Raw genomic sequence first — 24,302 nt, 5'->3', positions numbered from 1 at the left:
TGGGTCCTGCGTCGGTTGCTGTCCCTTCTGTGACGTCGGGAGTATAAAACATGCAGCTGACACCATTACATCAGTCTTTCTTGCTGTGCGGTACCTGAAGCAGAAGCAGTTTGCAAGTGCTGGTCAGCGGACTCCTGAAATTTTCATTTTCAAGTTTCAGAACCGAAGTCTTCAACTAAAAGGTAAATACCCCATTGGGGAAGCTTTTTCTTGCTCTTGACCGATGTCAGTAAAAGTTAATAATTGCATTACTTGTGGGAAGCAAATACCTCATAAGGATTTTCATTCGTACTGTATTCCTTGGCTAGGCCGTGACCATGACGTACCTCTCTGTCGGGTTTGTGCCTTATTTAAACCACAAACTATCCGTCATCGGTATATTTTCGCTTCTAAATATTTTGGTGCTCTGTTCAATTATCCTGATATGTCTTTGGTAAGCCATCCGACTACCGACATTCCAAAAAAACACAAAGATAAAGACAGAGGCCGCCTAGGTCCAAAGCTGCCGACGACGCTTCTCCTAAGCCAGTCGCCAGTTTGCTGGTACTCAGTGAGGCGCTTTCACAGCCCCTGATACCCGCTACTTCAGATTTGCAGGCCTATACTGAGACCCATTCGGAGTCCGGTATGCCGCGAGATGCTTCTTCGACTGTGGAACCTGTGGATGTCTCTACCTTGGATGGGTCCGGAGCCGCTGTGCAGGCACTGGCTTCTGAGGGTGTATTCAGGCCTACTGACTTGCGCATTAAACCAAAGCCATCTTCTTCTTCAAGGCCTAAAACTCTAACCATGCCTAGAAAACTGACGCCCAAACCACATGGCCAGGCTTGTATGCGTAAAAAACAAATAAGAATGTCTGAAGACCTTATTACTTTAATCAGGGGAAGCCAGCCTTCCCCCTCTAAGAGACCTAGGACTGAGTTTGCTTATGATACTTCTGACCAGGATTCTGAATTTTCTGTTTCCTTTGATGACCAGGATTTACCCTTATCCACCTTTGAGGTTTCTGATGCTGAGGACTCTATTCCCTCTGCTTGTCCCCCAGAGGATTTCTCTTTTGGTGAAACCTTGCATACTCTCAGGGAGCATTTTCATTGGGAAAGTCAATATTCCTCCGATTCTAAAAAGAGGCTTAGAGATTTCTTACTATTGCCCCAGCACAGGCCTTTAGCCATACCTCCTGTACTAGACATTGTTGATGATCCCTTTTCGGAAACTAGCTTGGCCCATGACTCTCTACCTCCTGCTCCCAGAAAACCTGATAGATATTACAGGGTCCCTGACTCTCTCAAGTTCCTTTTTAAAAATCCTACAGCGGATCCTGAGTCCATTTCACAGGGACCCAAGGGCATTAAATCTACTACTGCCAAAAATCCTGCCCCCTCTGATAGAGACTCCAGGGCGCTAAATAGATGGGGTAAGAAGGTATACACTTCTGCAACTTTGGCCATTAGGGCCTTAAACTGCCAGTTTCATGTGTTAAAGTACCAGCAGCTTATTACTGGATTGCTTAAACAGAAAATTATATTGATTCCTGATTGTGCTGAAAATAAGGATTTACAGGATTTACTGCATTCAGCTGAACAAGGTGAAAAACATACTTTGCAATGTGGTTTTGATTCACTAGAGGCATGTGCAGGGCTGCTGTAACTGGGTCTGTACTTAGAAGGCATGCTTGGCTTAAGGAGCAGTCCTTGCCAGATCATGTTAAAGCAAAATTACTGGATGCTCCCTTAAACCAGGACCGCCTGTTTGGGAACAAGGCAGAAGAAGCTCTTAAAAAGATGGAGGAAAAAGCTAAATCTATGCAAACTGTTAAAAGATTTTTTCCAAGTACAACTTCCAAGGTTTAGTAGGCATTGGTCTTCCAAAAATTGGTCCTTTCCTGCCTCTTCCAGACCTTCTCAGTCCAAACCCAGATCCAGCAGAGCTCCCAGGCTTCAGTCCCAGGGTACGCACAGGACTAAGCAGTGGGGGGCCTCCACTTCCAAATCTGGGAGTAATAAAACTCCTCCCTATGGTAAACTGTCTCAATGACTTCTTTTTAAAACTTCCTAGCACTTCTCAACTGACTGCCCCTTTGGGGGGAAAGATTATTCTTCATGCAAAGAATTGAGAACTCATTACCCAGGGCAAATGGGTTTTAAATATAGTGTCCCAGGGATACCGATTTCACTTCCACACATTATCAACACCAAGCTGATTGCCAAATTTACCCCCAAATCAGTGGGCAGAGGCCCAAAAGCAAGTACTTTCTCTCTTAAGCATGGGGGCTATTCAGTTGGTACTAGAAGAGGAAAAGGGACAAGGTATCTACTCGAGACTTAATCAGGGAATCTTGCAGAAGATACCTACACTTCAAAGCAGGCTACACGCACTACCAGTTCTCTGCACTGCCCTTTGGATTATCTACTGCGCCCAGGGTATTCACAAAGTGCCTAGCTCCAATCATTGCATTTTGCAGTCAAAAAAATATTCAAATATACCCATACCTGGACGATTGTCTAATTCAGACAGAAAGCCAGGATATACTTTTGAATCATCTGGCCTTTGTACAAAGGGTGCTAACTTGTCCGGGGTACACCATAAACGAAAAGAAATCACACCTGGTACACTGTCAACAAATTATATTCCTGGGAGCAAGCTTGAATACATCTTCCCAGATGGCTTTCCTCACGCCAGAGAAACAAATTCATTTGACAACCTACTTCAAACAAGTGGCCACAAAAACCCTGCTATCTGCAAGGCAAATACTACAAGCTTTGGGGTTCATGGCCTCCTGTATTCTTCCAATTCCATATGCAAGACTGCATATGAGGAAACTACAATGGTATCTAAAAAGCCTACGGTGTCCACATTCTTAGGATCTGGAAGCAATGATTCCTATCATACCTTGAGTACGCATAGAGTTTCTTTGGTGGGCAGAGGCCTGCCACCAGAACAAGGGACTACCATTCACACTACCTCCTGCTGCCCAAACCCTAACAGACGCATCAGACTATACATAGGGGGGCTCACCTGGCTGGGAAGTGCATTCAGGGCAAATGGAACTCAAGTGAAATGCACCTGCATATCAATAAGAAAGAAATTTTAGCTGTACAGAATGCTCTGACAGCCTTAAAGGACCACATTCTTCCAGGACAATTAATGGTAAAGACGGACAACACCACATTCTTACCCCTCTGCAGACTAGCCATGGCATTGTGGAACACAGCCATGAGCTACCAAGTGCATCTACAAGCTCAGTTCCTGCCAGTAAAACTAAATACACTGGCAGACGAACTAAGCAGAAACCTCATGGACCCACATGAGTGGAAACTGGAACCAAGGATTTTCAACATGTTGACAAGCAAATGGGGGAGCCCAGATATAGACCAGTCTGCCTCCCCCCAGAACTATCAATTGGACAAATTTTGCACAAGGACTCGCCACAAACAAGCTTGGAAAGTGAATGCTCTGTCCTTCAGCTGGAAAAACCTATCCGTTTATGCCTTTCCTCCTCTGCCTCTGCTCTCCAAAGTACTACTAAAGATCAAATTAGACAAACCAAGGACGATTTTAATTGCACCAGACTGGCTACGCCAACACTGTTGTACCCCCTCTTGCGCATTGTGTCACTGTTGGCCCCATGGCACCTGCCTCAAACTCCTACCCTATTGCCTCAGCAGGCGAACCAGATCCTGCACCCTCAGTTTCAAACACTGAACCTAGCAGCCTGGCTAATTACCTAAACTCTCCTTTACCATCCCTCAGTAAACCAGTGATGGATATCATTTTAGAGGCAAGGAGGCCTAGTACTAGAAAATCTTATGCTGAAAAATGGAAATGATTCTGTGCCTGGAACCAATCTCAAGGGATGAGCACAGCAGTGCCCAATTTACCTCAGATTTTACAGTACTTAACTGAGATACTTCACAAGGGCCTGTCTTTCTCCTCCATCAAAATTCACGCCTCAGCCATTTCAGCTCATTATAACACAGAACTTCCCCTCTCCACTGCTCAAGCAGTTCCTCAGATGGGCCAAAAATTTACGACCATCCAGGACCAATCCCTCCTTCATGCCCAAGGTGGTATTCAGTGTGGCCCTTAATCAGTCTATTCATTTGCCAACCTTCTTTCCTAATCCACAGAACAAAGGGGAGCGGATACTGCACTCCTTAGACAACTTAGATTCTACTTGGACAGGACTAAACCTCAAAGGAAATCTGACCACCTGCTGGTGGCATTTGCTGCAGGGATAGAGGGGAAAGCTATTTCAAAGCAAACCATTTCCAAATGGGATAGGCCATTGCATTCATTTCTGCTACAAGCACCATGGAAAACCTATCCCACAGGGGATCAGACCCTACTCAACCAGGGCTGCATCTACCTCTACAGCCTTTCTCAGAGGCGTCCCTACCAGAAACATCATAGAAGCTGCTACCTGGAGTTCTGTACATACTTTCAGCATTGCCATCTGCCAATTTTCTCTAAATCCAGAGCTGGCTTTGCCACTGCAGTCTTGCAGGTCCTTATAGCGGTCTAATTTTCTCCTCCCATTCTTAGCTTTGGGAATCTACCCAAATGTGATGACTGCAAGAGTGAAGCATGAAGAACATAGTACAGTTGTGTGCACTTACCATAAATGTAGATGTTAGAGTGTATTCACTGTTGCAGTCCTGGTAACCCTCCCTCCAGCCCCTTTACTTCTTTTGGCTATACCTCTACTCTCCTTTACTATGCTCAAAAGCTTTTTGGTGTATTTGCTTTTTGTTGGAGGTATAACCTTGTATATTTATCGATTTAATTGATTCCCATTAGGGGGGCACCTGACATTTGGGGCAAGAAAAACTGATGTAATGGCGTTGACGGCATGTTTTATACCCCTGACATCACTGAAGAAGGGACAGCAACAGATGTAGGACCCAAGACTTTGTTAATTGGGCTGACTGAGGGCTACTGCAAGCAGATAACCCAAATGTGATGACTGCAACAGTGAATACACTCTTAACATGTACATTTATGGTAAGTGTACACAACTGTACTTTCTCCAGTCCTCGGTGAGGTGCTTTCGCAGCCCCTGATGGCTACTTCTCTGGATTCGCAGGCTACCCTTTCGGAGTCCGGTATGCCGCGAGATTCTTCGACTAAGGATCCTGTGGATGTTTCTACTTTGCATGAGTCTGGAGCTGCTGAGCAGGCACCAGCTTCTGAGGAAGTACTTTGCACTGCCAATACTCTACACAGACAGACTTCTTTTCGTGTCTTCAGTTCTTTCTAAAATTACCGAGTTTCTAAGGCCCAGGGTACAAACCACACCCAAAAAACCGATTACCCAAGCTCAGGCACCTGCTTCCTTGCCTCAATCTCAAATGCTTAAAATGGCAGAAGACCTTATTATGCTTATTAGGGGAAGCCAGGCTACCCCTTCCAAAAGAGAGAGACTTGTCCCCAGTAGTTTTATCTGAATAGGAGTCCGATGACTCTGATGCATCTGAATATGAAGATATGCAACCCCTCTCTGCTTATGAGGATTTTGATGCAGAGGAATCCATTCCTTCTGCCTCTCCACTCGAGGATTTTTCATTTGGGGAAACCCTACATACTTTAAGGGAGCATTTCCATTGGGAATCTCAGGACTACCTTCAGTCAAAAGAGACTCTGGGAATTCCTAGATCTACCACAGCACAGACCTTTGGCCATTCCTCCTGTCCTGGATGTTGTGGATGATGTTTATATGGGATCCAGTCAGACTCCTGACGCCCTTCCTCCTGCTTCCAGGAAACCTGACTGGTACTACAAAGTCCCTGACTCTCAAAGTTTATTTTCAAAAATCCTACTGCTGACCCCGAGGTCATTTCTCAAGGACCTAAAGGAGTCAAAGCAACTTCAGCTAAGACTGCCAACCCCTCAGATAGGGATTCCCGAGCATTAGACAGATGGGGTAAAAAAGTATCCACCTCTGCTACTCTTGCTATTAGAGCATTAAACTGTCAGTTCCACATGCTGAAATATCAGCAACATACCATGGAACTCCTCAAACAAAAAAAAATCTTCTTTTCCTGCTTGTCCAGAAAATAAAGAATTACAAGAGTTAATACATTCTGCAAGTCAAGTAACTAAGCACACCTTACACTGTGGTTTTAATGCCCTAGAAGCATCTTTGTAGGGCAGCAGTCACTGGTTCTGTCCTTAGAAGGCATGCTTAGCTAAAGGAACAGACCTTGCCAGACCATGTCAAATCCAAATTATTGGACGCACTCTTGAACAAAGACAACTTATTTGGCACCAAGGCAAAAGAGGTCTTAAAAAAGATGGAAGAAAAAGCTAAATCTATGCAAACAGTCAAAGACTTCTTACAGGTCCAGCCACCAAGGTTCAGTAGACATTGCCCCTCCAAACACTGGTCCTTTCCTGCCCCCTCCAGGCCAGCTCAGCCCAGACCTAGGGGAAGCAGACAACCCCCCCCCCCCCCAGAAAACAGCCCCAGGGAATGCAGAGATCTAAGCAATGGAGTTCCTCCTCTTCAAAAACAGGGAGTGCAAAGCCAGCGCATTATGATAAGAACTCACAATGACTTTACACTTCCACCCCCTTTCTCTGCCCACCTGCTTGTGCCCCTAGGAGGAAAACTTTCCTTTCACGCAAGCAACTGGGCCACTATTACCAATGACCGATGGATCCTCAACATAGTGTCCCAGGGATACAAATTTTATTTCCACACTCTGCCAACCCCAGAAGGGTTCCCAGATCTTCCTACAAAACAAGTGGGCAGAAGAAGAAAGTCCTTTCCCTGCTCTCCATGAGGGCAGTACATCATGTTCCTGCAGAACAGACAGGCCACGGATTCTACTCCAGACTCTTCCTGGTACCCAGTAAAGAGGGCACATGACAATCTATCCATTCTAAACACCTTTCTGGTGATACCAAAATTCAAAATGCTCACCCTCCAGCAGCTTTTACCAGTCCTTTCCAGTGATGCTTGGTTAGCCACCCCAGACCTAAAAGGGGCCTACCTACACATCCCAATCGGAGAATCATACAGGAAATACCTACGTTTCAGGGCAGGATCTATGCACTTTCAGTGATTTGCGTTTCCCTTTAGCTTATTCACTGCTCCCAGAGTTTTCACAAAATGTCTGGCTCCCACCATTGCTTTTTGCAGACAAAGAAATATTCAAATTTACCCATACTTAGACTGCCTGATTCAGGCAGACAGTCAGGAAAAGTTACTTTAGCACCTGACTTTTGTAAAGGACATACTGACCTCCCTGGGGTATACTATCAACGAAAATAAATCAAAACTAGTCCCCACACATACTGTGTTCCTGGGAGCAAGCCTGGACACAGCATCCCAGATGGCATTCCGTACTCCAGAAAAACAAGCCTAGCTGACAGGCTACTTCTCTCAACTAGCCACCAGAACCGTTATCCACAAGGAAAATTCTGCAAGCTCTAGGGTTCATGGCCTCCTGCATTCTACTCATTCCATATGCCAGACTTGATTATGAGGAAACTACAATGGTACATAAAAACCCTTTGGTGTCAACACTCTCAAGACCTGGATACTATCATACCAATTATACCTTGTCTAAAGAAAGATTTTCTTTGGTGGGAAGCAGTATGCAAGCATAACAAGTGTCTTCCCTTCTCACAACCTCACGCCGCCCAGACCCCTCACCAGAGACACATTAGACTATGCCTGAGTTGCACACCTGGACAGCAGGTGCATTCAGGGATATTGGAACCCTAATCAAATACATCTGCACATGAACCAAAAAGAGATGCTAGCTGTTCAGCACGCCCTGACAGCTTTCAGACCCCCTACTCTCCCTGGGGCCTGTAATGATCAAAACAGACAACACCACAGTGATGTAGTATATCAACAAGCAGGGAGGTACTCACTCTTATCCTCTCTGCAGGCTCGCCATGACCCTTTGGCACACAGCCTCAGCCATGCCACTACACTTGCTAGCACAATTCCTGCCAGGCTCCCTAAACTCTCTGGCAGACAACTTTAAGCAGAAACCTGCTAGACCTGCACGAGTGGCAGCTAGACCACAGAACCTTCACCCTTGTAACCCAGATATGGGGCTCCCCGAAGGTGGACCTCTTTGCCTCCCACTCCAATCATCAGCTCAGCAAATTTTGCACCAGGGAACCTCACAGCAAGACCTGGGAAGTGGATGCTCTACCCTTCCAGTGGACAAACCTCTCTGTCTATGCATTTCTCCCTCTACCACTCATTTCAAGGGTACTGCTCAAAATAAGGGAGGAAAAACCAAGGGCAATCCTGATTGCCCCAAACTGGCCACGCCAGCACTGATGCCCACTGCTGCGCAGCCTGTCACCCCTGCCACCATGGCACCTACCACAGATCCCAACACTCCTAACACAGACGAATGGAGAATTCATGCATCCCCAACTGCAGACCTCAACCTGGCAGCCTGGATTATTCCCTGACCTCTTCTCAAGCTGCCAACCTAAGCAAACAAGCCCTAGATGTTATATATGAGACCAGATGCCACAGCACTAGAAAATCCTATGCTGACAAGTGGAAAAGGTTTTGCACCTGGATCCAGGCTAAGGGAGCTGGAATGGCACAGCCCTCTGTATCTCTCATCCTGGATTACCTAGCAGACCTGTTACACATGGGTCTGTTCTTCTCTTCTATTAAAATTCATGCCTCTACCATCTCTGCACATTACAGCACAGAGCCACCTCACTTCTCACACCCTCTCATCAAACAGTTCTAAGAGGGGCTAACAACTTAAGGCCACCCAGTAGAGCTCCTACCCCAGCTTAGGACCTTAACGTTGTGTTGGAAAAGCTCACCCTACCCCCTTTTGAACCTGCAGCTTCAGCAGAGTTAAAATTCCTCTCTTGGAAGACAGCTTTGCTTCTGGCCATCACTTCAGCTAGAAGAGTTTTAGAACTGTAAGCACTCATGGCTGTAGAGCCCTTCATTATTTTCCATGCTGACAGGGTCTCCCTCAGGACTAACCCATCCTACATGCCTAAAGTGGTGTCCAGTGTGGCTCTCAACCAATCCATTCATTTGCCCACCTTTTTCCCTAACCCACAAAACAAGGGGGAAAGGATTCTGCACTCTAGATGTGCACAGACAGCTCAGATTCTATCTGGACAGGACTAAATCTTTTAGAAAAACTGATCAGTTGCTCGTCAGCTTCACAGCAGTGGCAGAGGGCAAGGCCATATCCAAACAGTGTCCAAATGGATAGCACACTGCATCCATTTCTTTTACAAACAGCATGGGAAACCACCCCCTAAGGGGGTCAGGACACATTCCATCAGGGCAACCTACACCTCTGCAACTTTTCTCAGCGGGGTCCCCACCAGAGACATCCTGGAGGCTGCAACATGGACATCTGTTCATACCTTCACCAAGCATTACCACCTGCCTGTCTTCTCCAAATCCAGGGCAGGCTTTACCACCGCAGTCTTGCAGGGCATCCTAGCCAGCCCCCAGTGTTCTTGACTGCCTCCACCCTTTTCTTCAGCTTTGGGAATCAACCCAAATGTGATGACTGCAACAGTGGAACACGAAGAACATAGTACAGTTGTGTACACTTACCATAAATGTAGATGTTAGAGTGTATTCACTGTTGCAGTCCTGGTTTCCCTCCCTCCATCCCCTTTGTCTCTCTCTCTCTCACTTCCTCTCTCCTTACAGGGAATTTTTGGTATTTACTTTCTACTAGTGGTGTTCTTCCATCATAACCTAGCTCTCTGTTTGGGGGCTTCTGATGGTTAGGGCAAGAAAAACTGATGTAATGGCGTCAGCTGCCTGTTTTTATACCACTGACGACCTGACGTCAGTCCTGGAGCGACAGCAACCGATGCAAAAATACTAAGCCTCTGGTATTTGGGCCAACTGACGACTACCCCTGGCAGGATAACCCAAATGTGATGACTGCAACAGTGAATATACTCAAACATCTACATTTATGGTAAAGTGTAGACAACTGTACTTTCTCAGTACTGTGCCACTCCTCCTCACATCATAAAATTCTCCTCTTACTTTCCTTCATAGACAGAAGCAAAGTGTTCATTATTTCTTTCCTTTCGTTTTCTGTAATCTCCTTCCCTCATTTCCTCATATTGGCCAGGTGTTTCCTTTGCATTACTTTTTTATGCTGTAGAAGCCTTCTTAACCAATTGTGTCGGCTCCCTTTCACCTTGTGCCTTTGCTGTCACCTCCTTTGTTGTCTTTCTGCTTGCCTGTTTGTGCTGTGCCTTCTCCATCTCCCTAGCTCCTTCTCTGCAGCTGTCCTGGGACTTCAGCCCTTTTGGACAAATTATATCACCACTATAAATTTTCAAACTTATTTGCACCAAATGTATTGTAATATCTAGTTTATTGCAAGTATATAGTTTTCAGAATGCACTTTTGTGCCCTTAAGTAAGGACAGTTGTAAATGGGAAAGGAACCAAATGGTTTTCTGCAAATGGATAAAGTGCTTAATTTGTTTAGTAGAGTCTTAATCCTTTTTTACATCGAGGACTGTGCCACTCCAGGCCTTTCTGTCAACAACTGCTTCTTCAAATTCTGGCAGATTTCATATTCATTCATTCAGTAATGCTTAGCCCCTGATGCACCTTCTTTTGACTTTGACTTTTCTCACCATCACAGTCTTCCATAGAAAAGTCTGTCTTCTCATATGGCCAGTATATTAAAGTTTGGCCCTGGTGCACCTTTGTTGGAGCAGATAGTTTGCGGTACTTCAGCTGTGACTTATCCCTATCGCTTTTGACTCTGATTCATTCAGATCAGGAAGAATCTCTGAGTTGAAATGTCAGTGCAGGGGCTCAAGGGGATGGATTGATGCCAAAGTTATTGAAGACGTTTCTTCCTGTTGTGGCCTTAGCCCTGAAACAGCTCAGATCCAAGATCAGGCTCAAGGCTGAAACCCATCGGTATCAAGAAGTCTCATCCTGACAGGAGGAGATCTTATTTGGGGCCAAATGTGATTTTAGCCTTTGAGGCTTTTGAGAGCGGTTTTGGCTGTGCCAAAAGACAAGGCATCACCACTCAGTTCAGCTCCACCCAAACCTCAGGAGTATTCAGTTTCATTTTCCCTTTCTAACAAGGACGGTTAGTAGCACAGGCTTCCAAGACTGCTCATTACAAGAGTTCCCAGTCTGATTATGACCCATCTCATCCACTAGTACAGGTTCACAGGAAACAGATGTGCAAAAGGAAGCACATAGACTCTTCCTAGAATCTTTCACTGAGGACACTGATTTGGATGAAGGTGAAGGCTCCCTTTGATCCCTCCCGTAAGATGTCACCTTCAGTAAGATCCTTAAATTAATAGGTTCATAGGTTCATAGGTTCATACTAGGCTATCTGCCCTAGGGCATTTATAAGCCTAGCCAGAATGTGTTTGGCTTTCGCCACCCATTTTAAATTTATTTTGCTATGCCCTTTTTCGAGGTTAGTATACTGTGCCTCTATCTAACAGTGACACAGAAGTGATACCCGGGGTAAACCTATGATCTCTCATCCACTCATCAAGGTTCCTCTTGAAGAGAGTCAATGAGGGACTCTGCCTAACCTGGACTGGGATTTTATTCCAGAGTGAAGGGAGCCTCTGGGTTATGAATCTGTCCCTCCAGCATGTCCTATTTATTTCAGTGCTGAGGTTCAAGTCTCTCGAGCGTAGCTCGATGGGATTTGGATTTTCTGAGGTGCAGCATGTCCATTAATTCCGGGTTGGACATGGCTTTATACGTCAGGCACAGATCTCCTCTGAACAGGCGGTATGCCACTTGAGTAGAGCTGGAGTTTCTTTAACCGGGCAGCATATGGCATCTGTTTGAGCCCTTTGATCCTCTTGGTGAGGTACTTTTGGGGTCTTTCCAGTTGCTACAGGTGTCTGGTAAGGTACATCCCAAAAGGGGCATTGTACTCAATTATGGGCCTGATGAGGGATGAGTAAAGAGGCACGATGACCTCCCCTGATCTAGATGTGAATCCCTTCATGATTAGGTGGGCTATATAAAATGTTTTTCTAACCACTTTGGCCATGTGGTTGTCAAATGAGAGATTGCTATCAACTTGGGTCCCCAGGTCCCCAATTACTTCTTCTGTACTTAATGGATTTCCACCTATGTGGTAATTTTTTTGCCAAAGGGGATGACTACACTTTTTGGCATTTAGCTTGAGGCCATGGCTCTGGCACCAGTTGTCTGTTTCTATGAGGCCCTTTTGGAGGATGCTTGTGTCGGCTGGAGAGTCGATTATGGCACCCAGTTTGCAGTCATCTGCGAACTTGGTCAGCCACAGTCCTTCCGTGTTGGCCTGTACCTCCGAGAAATATATACCGAACAAGAGAGGTCCCAGGACTGAGCCTTGTGGGACACCACTTGTAACTGGTTTGGAGTCTGACATGGCTCCAGCAATTCTAACCATGTGGGTTCTGTCCTTGAGCCAGTTTGCAATCCATCTAGTGACATAGGGGTTTATATTTAAGCTGGTGAGCTTATCTATAATGCCCGAGTGGGGTATTGTATCGAAGGCTTTTGCAAGGTCCAGGTAGGCTGTGTGGACCACCTTCCCCTCGTCAATGAAACAAGAAGGAGAATGGTCCACAGATAACCCTTCACCAGATGAGGCTGTGTTCTTGGAGGCCTTTGATTTCTCTTCATCTTCATCCTGGGTAGTATCGCTCATTAATCTCCTTATTGACCTTGTGGCTCAGTGGGAATGGAAGGACGCTTGACATGGTGCAAATACCAAAGAAACCAGATAGGATCTTAGCAGCACCTAAGGACAGGACACATTGGAACAGAGGTACACAAGTACATTTCACGGTGGTAGCAACGGCCATGACGAAGAGCTTAATTGAAAAAAGTTCCTCTGTCTACCTCCCTAACAGGGAGTTTGGAGAGAGAGAGAGACAGGTTTTGAAAACTGATGTATGCTTCAGTGATATTTGTCTTCGCAGTACTAAACTATTTGGCTCATGTATCATGATTTCTGAGAGACTTGACTAAAGAGCTCTCCAAGTCTCTTTCCAGTAACCTACCTGCACATGTTTAGAGGACCGTGGGCTCCCTGCTCAGTACCCTTCAGTCTGTATCGATCGTTACCATGTGACTGCTATCTAACACAGCTGATGGTGCAACTAGAGCAATGGGTATTGGTGTAACTGTTCACCGACATGAGTGGATGCACCTTTGTGATGCTGTAGAAGACTTTAAAATGTCCATTAATTCCCTGTTTTGGGGCCCAAGGTGTAAAGGACATGCTAACCAGTAGTTGACAAGATGGTAAAACACTCTCTGCAGTGGGAATCCCTTTCTCCACCCAACAAAGGACCTCCTGTAGGAATCAGAGGGTTGGCAAGAAGATGCGATTCCACAAGTCATTATCAGAGCACTCTTGGGGACAGACCTTCTTGTGGCAGAGGAGGAGTTAACTCTAATGGATGTCACCCAAGAGGTAGAGGTGGACCGCACAGTCAGGGTTTTCATGGTCACGTCAACAAAAAGTCTTACCAGGTGAAAGGTTTTCCGGGTGCTGCGCACTGGAGGCAGCCAAGGTGCTTATCCATGCACCCACAAGCCTGGCAGAACATAACACATTCCTGGGTGCTAAACATAATTTCCAGAGGCAACTCAGTTCCCCTTTCATTTCTGCCAATAATAAAAGTTTCTCCCAGTCAGTGGTAACCTGCAGCAGTGGAAATTTCCAAGCTGCTAGAAAAGTCATCCACCCAGTCCCCAAAGACCAACTGAGTCTTGAGTCTATTCAAGGTTCTTTTTAGTACCCAAGAAGACGGAGGACCAAAGTCCCTTTCTGGATCTGATTAATCTAAATCCATTTGTAAAACAGACAATTCTGGATGGTCACGATTCAGTCCATAATTGCCTCTTCTGAGAAAGCCAGGATGCGTATTATATAAAGATAGAGAAGCATTCTAGGAGACTTCTTAACTTTTGGCTGGGATCTTGTCATTATGAATTCAGGCCACTGTACTTCTGTCACACTACAGCCCCCAGGGTGTTTACAAAGATAATGTCAGTGGTTGCAGCATGTTTGCTTCTGCTAGGGATCCAAGTTTTCCCAAATGTTGATGATTGGCTCCTCACTGCTACCTCCAAACATCTGCTATTACGTCATCTGGACCTTCTGCGCCACCTAATGCAAAGGCTAGGAATCACGAAAAATTTACCCAAGAGCCACCTGGACCAGACACAACAAATAGAATTCATTGGATGCCACCTGTACTCAGCATTACAAATTGCCATATTACTCCACTCCAGCATGATGTCCCTGCATCTGACAGGTACACAGGTACTTCAGCATCCTTCATGATTCTACAACTTTTAGTTCTAATGGCCTCTACAATCTTACTGCTTCCACTTGCGAAGTTCTACATTAGTCCTTCAATGCACTCTCTCTGTGCAGTGGTTTCAAAAAACATTCACCCACTGCATACCAAAATTTGTATTACGCAAATATGCAGAGATATCAGCTAGTGAATAAAATCTCTGTTGGTGATGGAAGGTCGTCCTTTTCACACAGATCCACCATTGGCTGTCATAACCACGGACGTCTTCCTTCTGGGGTGGGGGGAGGTGTTTTGAAGGGAGAATGGTCGAAGGTTCTTGGTCACATCTAGAGGACAATCTTCACATCATTATCTTGAAGATGAGTGCAGTCCTCAGAGTGTTGCAGGCATTTTTAGGATGCTCTCCCCAAGGGTGTGAGCTCCATACAGATGGACAGCATGGCAGTAGTCTGGTACATCAACAAGTTGAGGAGAACTCTCTTGTTGAGAAGACCTGAGTGTGGCAGTGGACAATGTCTTTGCATTGATTTCTGATAGCAGTGTATATCCCAGGGGCATCCAGTGTGTTAGTGGACAAATTGAGCAGATCTTTCTTAATGCCTCTTGAGTGGTCCCTCAATCCAGCAGTGGCAGCTTTGATATTCCATCACTGGGACCAACCTTGCTACAACCTTTTTGCTTCCTACCTGAACAGATGCAGTAGTTACGTTGTTCCTGTGGAGGGATTAGGGCAGTCACCGAGGGATGCTGTAGTCCACAGTTGACCCCAGGGTCTCCTTTATGCATTCCCCCTGCTGCCTCTAATGATCTTGCTCATTTAGAAAGCAAGAAAATGCAAGACCAGAGTGATCCTCTTTGCTCCTTTCTGGCCCCCAAAAACATGGTTCCCTTTCCTTGGCCTCTACTATTACATCCCCTGTAGATGTTGGATCAGTATCCAGATCACTTGATTCCTTCCTCTGGACCAGAAATCCATGAAACTAACCACTTTAACTTCGGCCAGAGATGCCAGGCTTCCAGCATCAGTTCAGATTATTTTAGCCTCTCATAAACAATCCACACAAAAAAGGTTTAGTGTAATGTTGAAAGGAATAGATCCATTTTCTGCTTCCATCCCTTCCATACTGGAGTTTGTCTGAGCTTTCTCCTAATGGTTCCAGTTTCTTCACTATCAAAGTACAAATGGCTGCAATCTCAAATTTTCACAGAGGTCAGAATGACACCTCTATAACATCACTAAAAGTCTGTAAAGCCTTTTTGAGGGGAATGTGACTCCTTTGACCACCAGTCAGAGACCCAGACCCTCGATGGATATTGTTTTGCTCCAAGCATCAATTCAACCTCCCTTTGAACCAACATCATCATCAGATTTGGTCTTCCTCTATTGGAAGACCATTTTTCTTGTGGCTTTCACATCGGCCAGATGAATTTCAGAGTAGCAAGCCCTTTCTTGCAAAAGCCCTTCTTTGATTTTCCACAGAAAGTTTCCTTAGAGTAATGGACCCTTTCTTCCTAAGGTGGTATCTGAAGCAAATTAAAACAATCAATCAACCTACCAGTGTTTTTTTTTTCCAGAATCTCAAAACAGAGATGAATATGTTTTGCATATGTTGGATGTTCATCACCAACTCAGATTTACCTTCATAGAACAAAACCCTTCTGGAAATCTGATTGTTTCTTGCCTTTTCTAGACCAAAATTCTGCATAGCAGTTTGTAAAGTTACTCTTTTTAGATGGTTATCTGATTGTATTTTCTTTGTATATGCTAAAAAGGGCCGGTCCCTGCAATTGAAGCCCAATGTTAATTCCACAAGAGCAGTAGCCACTTCAACAGCCTTTATGAATAGACTTCCCATTGATGGTATTTTTGCTGCTGCAGCTTGGTCAGCAGTTCACTCTTTGTGTCTCATTGTAAATTAGATGCACAGTCTAGATCATGTTCTTCTTTTGATTCCACCATTCCCACGAACATCCATTCTTGATACCACACACAGGTAAAACAGCTTGGGAATCTGTCTAATGTGTTGAATCAGATGAAAATTGACAGCATTCAATATAAATGTAATTTATCATAGAGATAGATCTGTGTTTGATTTTCATTCAGTTCAACCTTCCACCCTGCTCACTTCCAAATTATCATGTATTGACTTCTGGTGACTGAATGGATCTTGCACCGTTTGTGAACAATCTCATCAGACTGTGTTCCACTCCTTAATATTTCCTGTCATTGTAGTAATTAGCCTTGAATGTGTTATTTCTGTAAATTTTCATTTTGGTGGGGGAAAACGTGATCTGAAGTGTGCAAGTGGAGGGGATTCTGGGTAAGGGAGGAATCAGAGCCCTTGATCCATTAAGCTTCAGAGATGGTGTTGAGGTCAGATCAGACAACCCATGTGTTGAACCGGAAGAAAATCAGACAGCATGAATCTATCGTTATAAGTACGACTTTCATTTATGAAACTTTGGTACACACTTTCATACCCAAATATGTATGTACATTGTAGAAGTAATAAAACTTCCCATGTTAGGCAACTTGCATCAGTTCATTAAGTCACACAATTGTGTAAGCAGTGCAGTCTGCATTTTCTATGGTCATGTCTACTTTGATGGTGCATGCTTTATGACTGGGACCCTGACATTTCGTGACCCTATCCAAGTCTGTGCTGTAATGTATTTAGCAGGGGCTGTGCCCCCCCCCTTTCCTTTATATATTTAACACCACTTTATGCTACATAGTAGTGGTGTATTTGCTTTGTATCTGCACAGTTATCCAAATTCAACAGTTAATTGGTTTTACAAATCTTCTGTAATAAATTTGAGTGATATTTCTTTGTTTTGAAGTAGTCATTTTTTTCAGTATAGTGTGCTATCAGTAATAAGTTGTGTTATGAGCGTTTATTCTTTAAAAGCCAAAATAATACACAGCTATTTCTTAACTGCAAAGTATTAAATTTTGTGTGTAAAAAATTAAGTGATTCCGTTGAGTTCTGTAGATTCTGCATGACATGCAGTTCTTTAGACATTACTTGCCCAAGAAGGTGAACCATCAATCTTAACACTTTTTTTTTTTTTAGGTCATCAAACAACTGATGAGAAAGGAATTCACGTTAGAATTTTCAAGAGACCGGAAATCAATGTCTGTTTATTGTGTACCCAACAAGCCCAGCCGCATAACTCAGGGAAAAATGTTTGTTAAGGTATGGATGACTTCTCGAGTCAGTTTTACTTGATATGTTTTATGCTACTGTGTTACCCTTCCACCCAAATCACCTTAATTCTTGATATTACTAGTCAGCTTACGTCTGATATTTGCATACTGTCAGTTATCTTTCTGATTTTGCGAACCGGCTTACATTGAAAAAATGTTGACTGAATGGAATGATGACAGTTACATTTTTTTTTTTTTTGAGAGGAGTTGCTCCCTCGGCAGCCTGGAGAATGTTTACTTATTTTACCAGAAGATACACTGATGTTCTTTGTGATTCACTGTTGCAGTCCGGATTTACGGGATTTCATCCTTTGGAAGCCCTTGATCAGTCCGACTACCAGAGTAAAAAAAAAAACCTGCTCCTAAGACTGGAGGTCTCTCTACCCTGATGCCTGCACATTTGGGTGTAAAGGGAGCCAGCTGACGCCATAACATCAGTCTGTCTTGCATTCGGAGCCAGAAGCAGTAGTGAGTACATCGATCGGTCTACACCGGAATGAGAAATCTTGTAAAAGCCAAGTACACCGTTGGGGAACTTTCTCTTTCATGTCAGATAAAATTAACAGCGGTCTCCGCTGTGGAAAGCAAATCCCACACAGAGATTTTCATATTTTGTGTCGCATGCTTAGGCCCAAACCACAACATCCCTAATTGCTGTCTCTGCGCCTTTTTCAATACCAGAAGTGTAAGGCATAGGGCCGAAATTCTGTTTAAGCACCTTAGTCAGTGATCCGTGTCCCATAGAGAGATGGTGTCCGTCTGTTGTCCTGAGATTGAGCTCCCTAAGCAAAAGAAGGGAAAAAAGGCCCAAACTTAGGGCCTCGGATGACACTGGTTCTCCATCTGACAGTTCCCTAAGGCTTATTGCATAAGAAGGTGAGGTGCTTTTGTAGCCCCCTTCTGCAAGTGAGGTGGTGGCACAGACCTCTGCCAAGACCCGTTCGGAGTCCGGCATGCTGTTGGGTCCCTCACCTTCACTGCAGGTCTTGGCTTTATGGTTCATCAATTGGGTCCAGAGCCACTCTAAAAGCTTTGGCTTCCGGCAAACTATCCACAACTGACGTTGCTCCCTAGGGGCATCCGTCAGCTACCTTTTCTTCCTGTCGAGAGACTGACGTCACAGTAGTGGACATGCACAGGCCCAAAGCAAAAGCTGCACCCAAGAAGAGCTCAACCTCAGGGCCTGTGTCTAGGCATACTGGCTCCCATTTCACTGGTTACCAACAGGAATTAGTCTGGCCGAGGACCTTATTTCCCTGGTCAGAGGCAGGCAGTTTCCCACTGAATTTCCTCCAGGAAAAAGGAAGAGAGATCCTACTCCTGAGCCCCTTTCAGAACCTCCTGATCCAGATGAGGAGTCTGATCAGGAGGACTCTGTCCTGGAAGACGAGCCCCTCCTTTCCTCTGAAGATTCAGACTCTGAAGAAGGACTGTACCTTATGCTTCAACCCCTGAAGACATTAACTTTGGGGAAACTGCATGCCATGAGAGAATTTTTCCAGTGGCAGGTAGAAGAAATATCCCCCATCAAAAAAGAGGGTCAGGGAGTTCCTGGATCTCCCTTAGCACAAACCATTGGCTATTCCTCCAGTTTTGGAGGTGGTAGAGGATGTTTTCATGGAATCATCTCTCAACCCAAACTCAATTTCACCAGCCCCTCAAAAAACAGACTGGGTTTACAACGTTTTGGACTAACATAAATTCCATTTTCAAGAACTCCACCGCTGACCCAGAGGTTGTTACTCCTGGGCCCAAAGCAATTAAGGTTAGTACCTCAAAAAAAAAGCACTATCTACAGACAAAGAAAGCAGGGCTCTTGACAGGCTTGGAAAGAAAGTTTGCACTTCCTCTACCCTGGCCACAAGGACCCACAAGTGCCAGTTCCATGTAATTAAATACCAGAAAGGTATCTTGGAAAATATGAGGACAAAATATCCTCATTAGAGGACAAGAATGCATCCAGTGAGGTGTTAGATGTCCTATTCTCATGTTGCAGTATTCATAACAGTAGGAAGTTGCTGCATGCAGCGCCACCGTCCGGCCAGTATACCAAAGTCTTTTTATCAGGAGGGTACCTGCGATGTCCCTTACCAGGGCCATAAACTGGCGTTTGGTATAAAAGTGACGTCTGCACAAACCCTCATCAGAATTTTTCTGCCGCAGTGAACGTCTGACTCCTGTTTGCCAGTTCTGTAAGCAGATCACATTTCTTCAGACAACCGGTTACGATTCCATTCAAGTCCAGACCGCTTCTTCAACCGATAAGTGACAGATAAGTGCCCTGTTGGGTTTTTCCTTACTTTTGATTACAGTTTAGACTTGCATGTCAGCTAGAAAGGGGAAGTGTGCTTGTGGGAGACAAATTCCTCACAAGGACACACACGTGCATATTTTGCTTAGGCGAGGTCCACAACCATACGTCCTGCCCTATTTGCAAATCTTTCATCCCTAAACCCTCCAAAGCCGCCTGGCATCACTGAAGCTGTACTTGAAAAATCAAAGGCTGCGTCGCTTAGCGCTCTGAATGGAAGGAGGAGTAGGCCCATCCATCGAGCTGCTGAGGAAGAAGGCCAAGAAAAACAGTCCGGAATCCCAAGCTGCGCCTCAGACATCCTAGCAGGTTCTAGAGGCACTTGAAAGCCCAGAATCCTGTCAGATGATGGTTACTAAAGCAGGCCTGGGAACCTTAATGGAAGCTGGGATGCCGGAATCCGCGTATACGTCTGCTGAGGCAAATCAGCCATCTGAGACTTGCGGAGGGGAACCACGACTCACAGTCGGAAGACCCTGCTCCTTCTACTCCTATTCCTACTAAGCAGACATCCACTTCAATGCTTACTCCCTTGAAGAGAAAACAAAAAAACAAGCACCCTGAACCTCAACCAGTGTCTGGTTGGGAAATCTTCTCACAAAGTCTCTTTAAGGCATTCCAGGCCTTGCAGACACTACAGCTTCCCCCTACTCTCTCACCTCAGCCACTCTTACAGGCATCTGAGGGAGACTACTCTTCTGAGGAATCCTTTTCTTATGAAACCCAAATACACTCCTAAGGATTTCATTACCCCGGAGGAGGAGGATTCTGTTTCTCCTGAATCCCCAGGAGAAGAGTTTACCTTTTGGGGACACTTATCTCCCTCATGAAGGGAACATTTAAAGTGGCAAACTTCAGAGGTATCTGACTCCAAGAAAAGGTATTTTGACCTTTTGCAAATGGAGCAACCATCTCCTTCTACTGTTCCTCCTTTACCACCTGCCTTTCAAGACACATTCCTGGCTGCTGCTCAGTCTCCTGACTCAGAACCTCTAGCCTCTAACACCCAGACCATTTCTATAAGGTTCCCCAGGACAACCAGTTTTTCTTTAGAAACCCACCAGCAGATCCAGTTGTTGTAGCTATCTCTGCAGACAAAACTTCAAGGCAATTACCTTCTGCTTCCCTTTACCCAAAGGATAAAGACAGCAAATTTATGTACAGACTGGGAAAAAAAACGATATATACCTCCTCGACTATGGCCATAAGGGCCTTGAACTACCAAACACATATTGCTGGGTATATATTGGATACCATTTCCAAAGCCTCTACCCTTTGTCCAAGGTGCAGAATTCTCCTGTAAAAGCACAAGTTAATTCCCTGCTTTCCACAGCATCCCAAGTAACCAGACACTCCATTAAGTGCAGTTACGATGCTGTGGAAGCCTCATCTAAATCAGCTGCATCAGGATCAGTGCTAAGGCAATATTCCTGGGTAAGACTTCAACCTCTCCCCTTGGATGTGCAGACAAAATTACTGGATGCACACTTGGACAATAAGGCCCTCTTTGGACAGGCTTCTGCTGAGCTCCTTAAATCCCTTCAAGAAAAGGGAAAGGAGTTACAGAATCTCAAACAATGTTAAGTTGTCATTCTCGCATTCATTCTTGCTGGATGGGTTCGGAGCCGATCCTGGGCTCCGACTCTGCCTATACTATAGCTCGAGAGCTATTTTTACCGGCACGAGGCAGCCCTATATCCCACAATACCATGCGCTAACTCCCCAGATCTCGTTTGCCGCTTCGCTGCGAGGTTGCTTTTTTTTACCGGCTCAGGTCAGTAAAAGAAATTTTTTTCAATAGAGCTATTTTTCAGATAGTTTTTCCAGATAGTTTTCCTACCTTAGGTCCCTATCGATACTTTTATTTATTACAGCCCTTTTGTAGCCTTCTTCCCCTCCTTTTAGTTAATTTTTATAATCGGGCCTACGGGCTTTAGCTTAGTTCCCCCCACCCCTTAGAGTGTGTGTGTGTGGGTGTTCTAGTCAGTCCCCTTAACTCCCTTCTGGGTATAAGTTGAGTGAGTGTGTGGGCTGACTGTGTTTTCTGTATTTAGGACTATGTCCTGAGACACTAAGGTCTCGGGATTCAAGAAGTGTGACTCGTGCTGTCAGAAAATGTCTCTGGCAGACGGTCACACTTCTTGCGTCTACTGCTTGGGGTCTTTACACCTGCAGGACTCTTGTTCCATCTGTCACGGATTTAGTTCAAGAGTCCTGCAGGAACGTCATAATAAGCTCATCTTGAGGGGCTTATTGAAGCCCGATGACTCCCCGTCCAAGTCTGGCTCGGGGAAGTCTTCTAAAACCGCCAAACCCTCAGCTCCAGCTTCTGAGTCGAGGACTGGTGTAACTGAGATGGCTCCGACATCGGTTCCAATCGGATCCGAAGCGAGCAAGGTCGTATCCACTCCGAAACCTGCATCGGAGCCAACTCCAGCGCGCAAGCGCTCTACATCCCCCTCACTAGAATCCGTCCGATTGGCTCCGAGATCACCACTCCTATCGGAGCGGAATCATAGGACTCATTCATCCAGGTCAATAGGACTCATTCATCCAGGTCATCCAGGCTTTCCGACCACGATATTGAGAGGGTGGTCAGTAGACTCATAAAATTTCAGGCACTAGCCCAAATGCTCCAAAGCCCGTCTCACCAGATTGTGGCTCCCTCGGTACCGCCATCGATTCCTCCCCCAACTCACCATTCGAGTTCGGAGCGGGAGTTTGTCGGAACCGTAACCTTGCCCACGTCGGAGGCGATACTTCCACCTTTGGCTCTGGCGTCGTTGGCTCCGACTTCTTCATTGGTTCCGTCCGTGGAGAGGTCTGGGCGCCGGGACTCCATTGTCTGCTCCGAGGGGGTGAGTGGCATCGGGCCCTTGTCCGACCCCGCTCTCCCTCTCGGAGCTTCGGCTCTGGTTAGTTCGGCCCTGACATCATTCTCGGAGCCTTCTCTGTCGGTGCTGGGAGCGGTTCGGGTCTCTTCGGAGCCGGGACTGCCTTTAGTGCCTGATAGGGGAGCCTTCGAAGTGATGAGAAGTGTGCTGGACCCAGTGTCCACTCCAAGGTTAAGTTCTGCAGCTCCTCCCTCTACAGTGCCTGTTACGGTCTCTGGCCATCCTCCTGCATCTGACAGCAGAAATCCAAAGCATATACGGTACCCACTTTGGGTGTCTCCTCCTCTTCCGAGGCCTCCCCTGAAGCTTCAGGGGACCCCCCTAGGAAAAAAAAGTGCAAGAGGAAGCACATAGACTCCCCTGAGTCTGTCACGTCGGACACCGACTTGGATGAGTCGGAGGGTTCCCCGAGATCCCCCTCTGAGGATGTCTCCTTTTCAGACATCCTAGAGATCCTGAAACAGAGGGGAAATTGGTCCACTCTCAAACCCTCCGAGGACGAGTCTGTTTACCTTGACGCTTTTGGATCTCGTCCTTCCACCTCCTGGGTGTCTCCCCGTTTCGACCCACTAATGGAAGTAGTGGCCAGAAAGGCGTGGGCAGCTCCTGACTCAATGGAACCTACCTCTAGGAGGCCCTCTAAATTTATTTCTGCTCCGGAGGACAAATCCTTTCTAACTAAAGGTGTTTCAGTAGATGCTATGGTGGTAGCAGCAGCCACTAAGAAGGAATTAGCTGATCCTTCTGTACCTGTTCATCCTCCTAACAAAGAGTCCAGGACCATGGACAGGTATGGTAAGTGGACATTTGCTTCAGCGACCTTCGCCATGCGGTCACTGAACTATTTGTCATTTCACCCGCCTTCAAAGAGATTTGCTCAAAGAGCTGGGTGAAACCATACAGGATCCTTCTGCTGCGGGTTATCAGGGCAAGATGAACTCCCAGCTGGCTACCCTGAATTCTATTGTCAACTCCTCCATGCGGCTTATCTCCTACGCAGCCGATGGAGCGAGTAGGGCCGCAGGCACAGGTGTTGCGTTGAGACGTCACGCTTGGATGCGACTCTAACTTTGCCGATCCCTTCAAGGCGTCCTTCACCAACACCCCCTTTGATGGTTCAGAATTGTTTGGACCTCAGGTGAAGAATACCCTCACCAGATGCGAGCAAGATGGTAAGACTCTCTCTGCCGTGGGAGTCCACTTTTCCACACCTTCTAGACCTTACCCTAAGGGCCAGAAGGGTGGAAAGATGTGGTTCAGCAAATCACAGGGAGTCGCGCCTGCCGCACGTGGTGAATTTCCCCCCAGAGGCAGAGGGGGGGGAACAATAACAGACACCGCCCCAGGGGCAGAGGGGGTCCACAGAACCAGGGTTCCAGGGAATCCCTTCCCTGACCAACCCTTTCAGCATCCCTAAGAAGCTGCCCGACTGCCCGCCTTCGGAGGCAGTCGGGGGAAGATTATCTCTGTACCCGGAAGCCTGGCAATCCCTCTCCCAAGACAAATGGGTACAGTCTATCATATCTGGGGGTTACAAAATTCCCTTCATTTCCCCTCCGGTCCAACTGCCAAGACCCCTACCAGACGTA

At 45.9% G+C, this 24,302-nt stretch overlaps 1 protein-coding gene across 1 annotated transcript in view; it reads left to right on the top strand.

Moving 5' to 3' along the window:
- The window catches only part of ATP2A2 (ATPase sarcoplasmic/endoplasmic reticulum Ca2+ transporting 2), a 1,687,617-nt gene that overhangs the window by 823,062 nt on the left and 840,253 nt on the right, over positions 1 to 24,302 (top strand). The window contains exon 15 of the mRNA XM_044069765.1: positions 17,375 to 17,497. Coding sequence (XP_043925700.1) covers positions 17,375 to 17,497 — 123 coding nt within the window. The remainder of the gene's footprint in view (positions 1 to 17,374; positions 17,498 to 24,302) is intronic.

This window comes from Protopterus annectens, chromosome 4.part0 (assembly GCF_019279795.1).
Source record: "Protopterus annectens isolate FY-2018-M chromosome 4.part0, PAN1.0, whole genome shotgun sequence".
NCBI classification, from domain to species: Eukaryota; Metazoa; Chordata; order Ceratodontiformes; family Protopteridae; genus Protopterus; species Protopterus annectens.
Note: the sequence above shows the minus strand (reverse complement) of the source record. Positions and strands in the feature narration are given on the sequence as shown.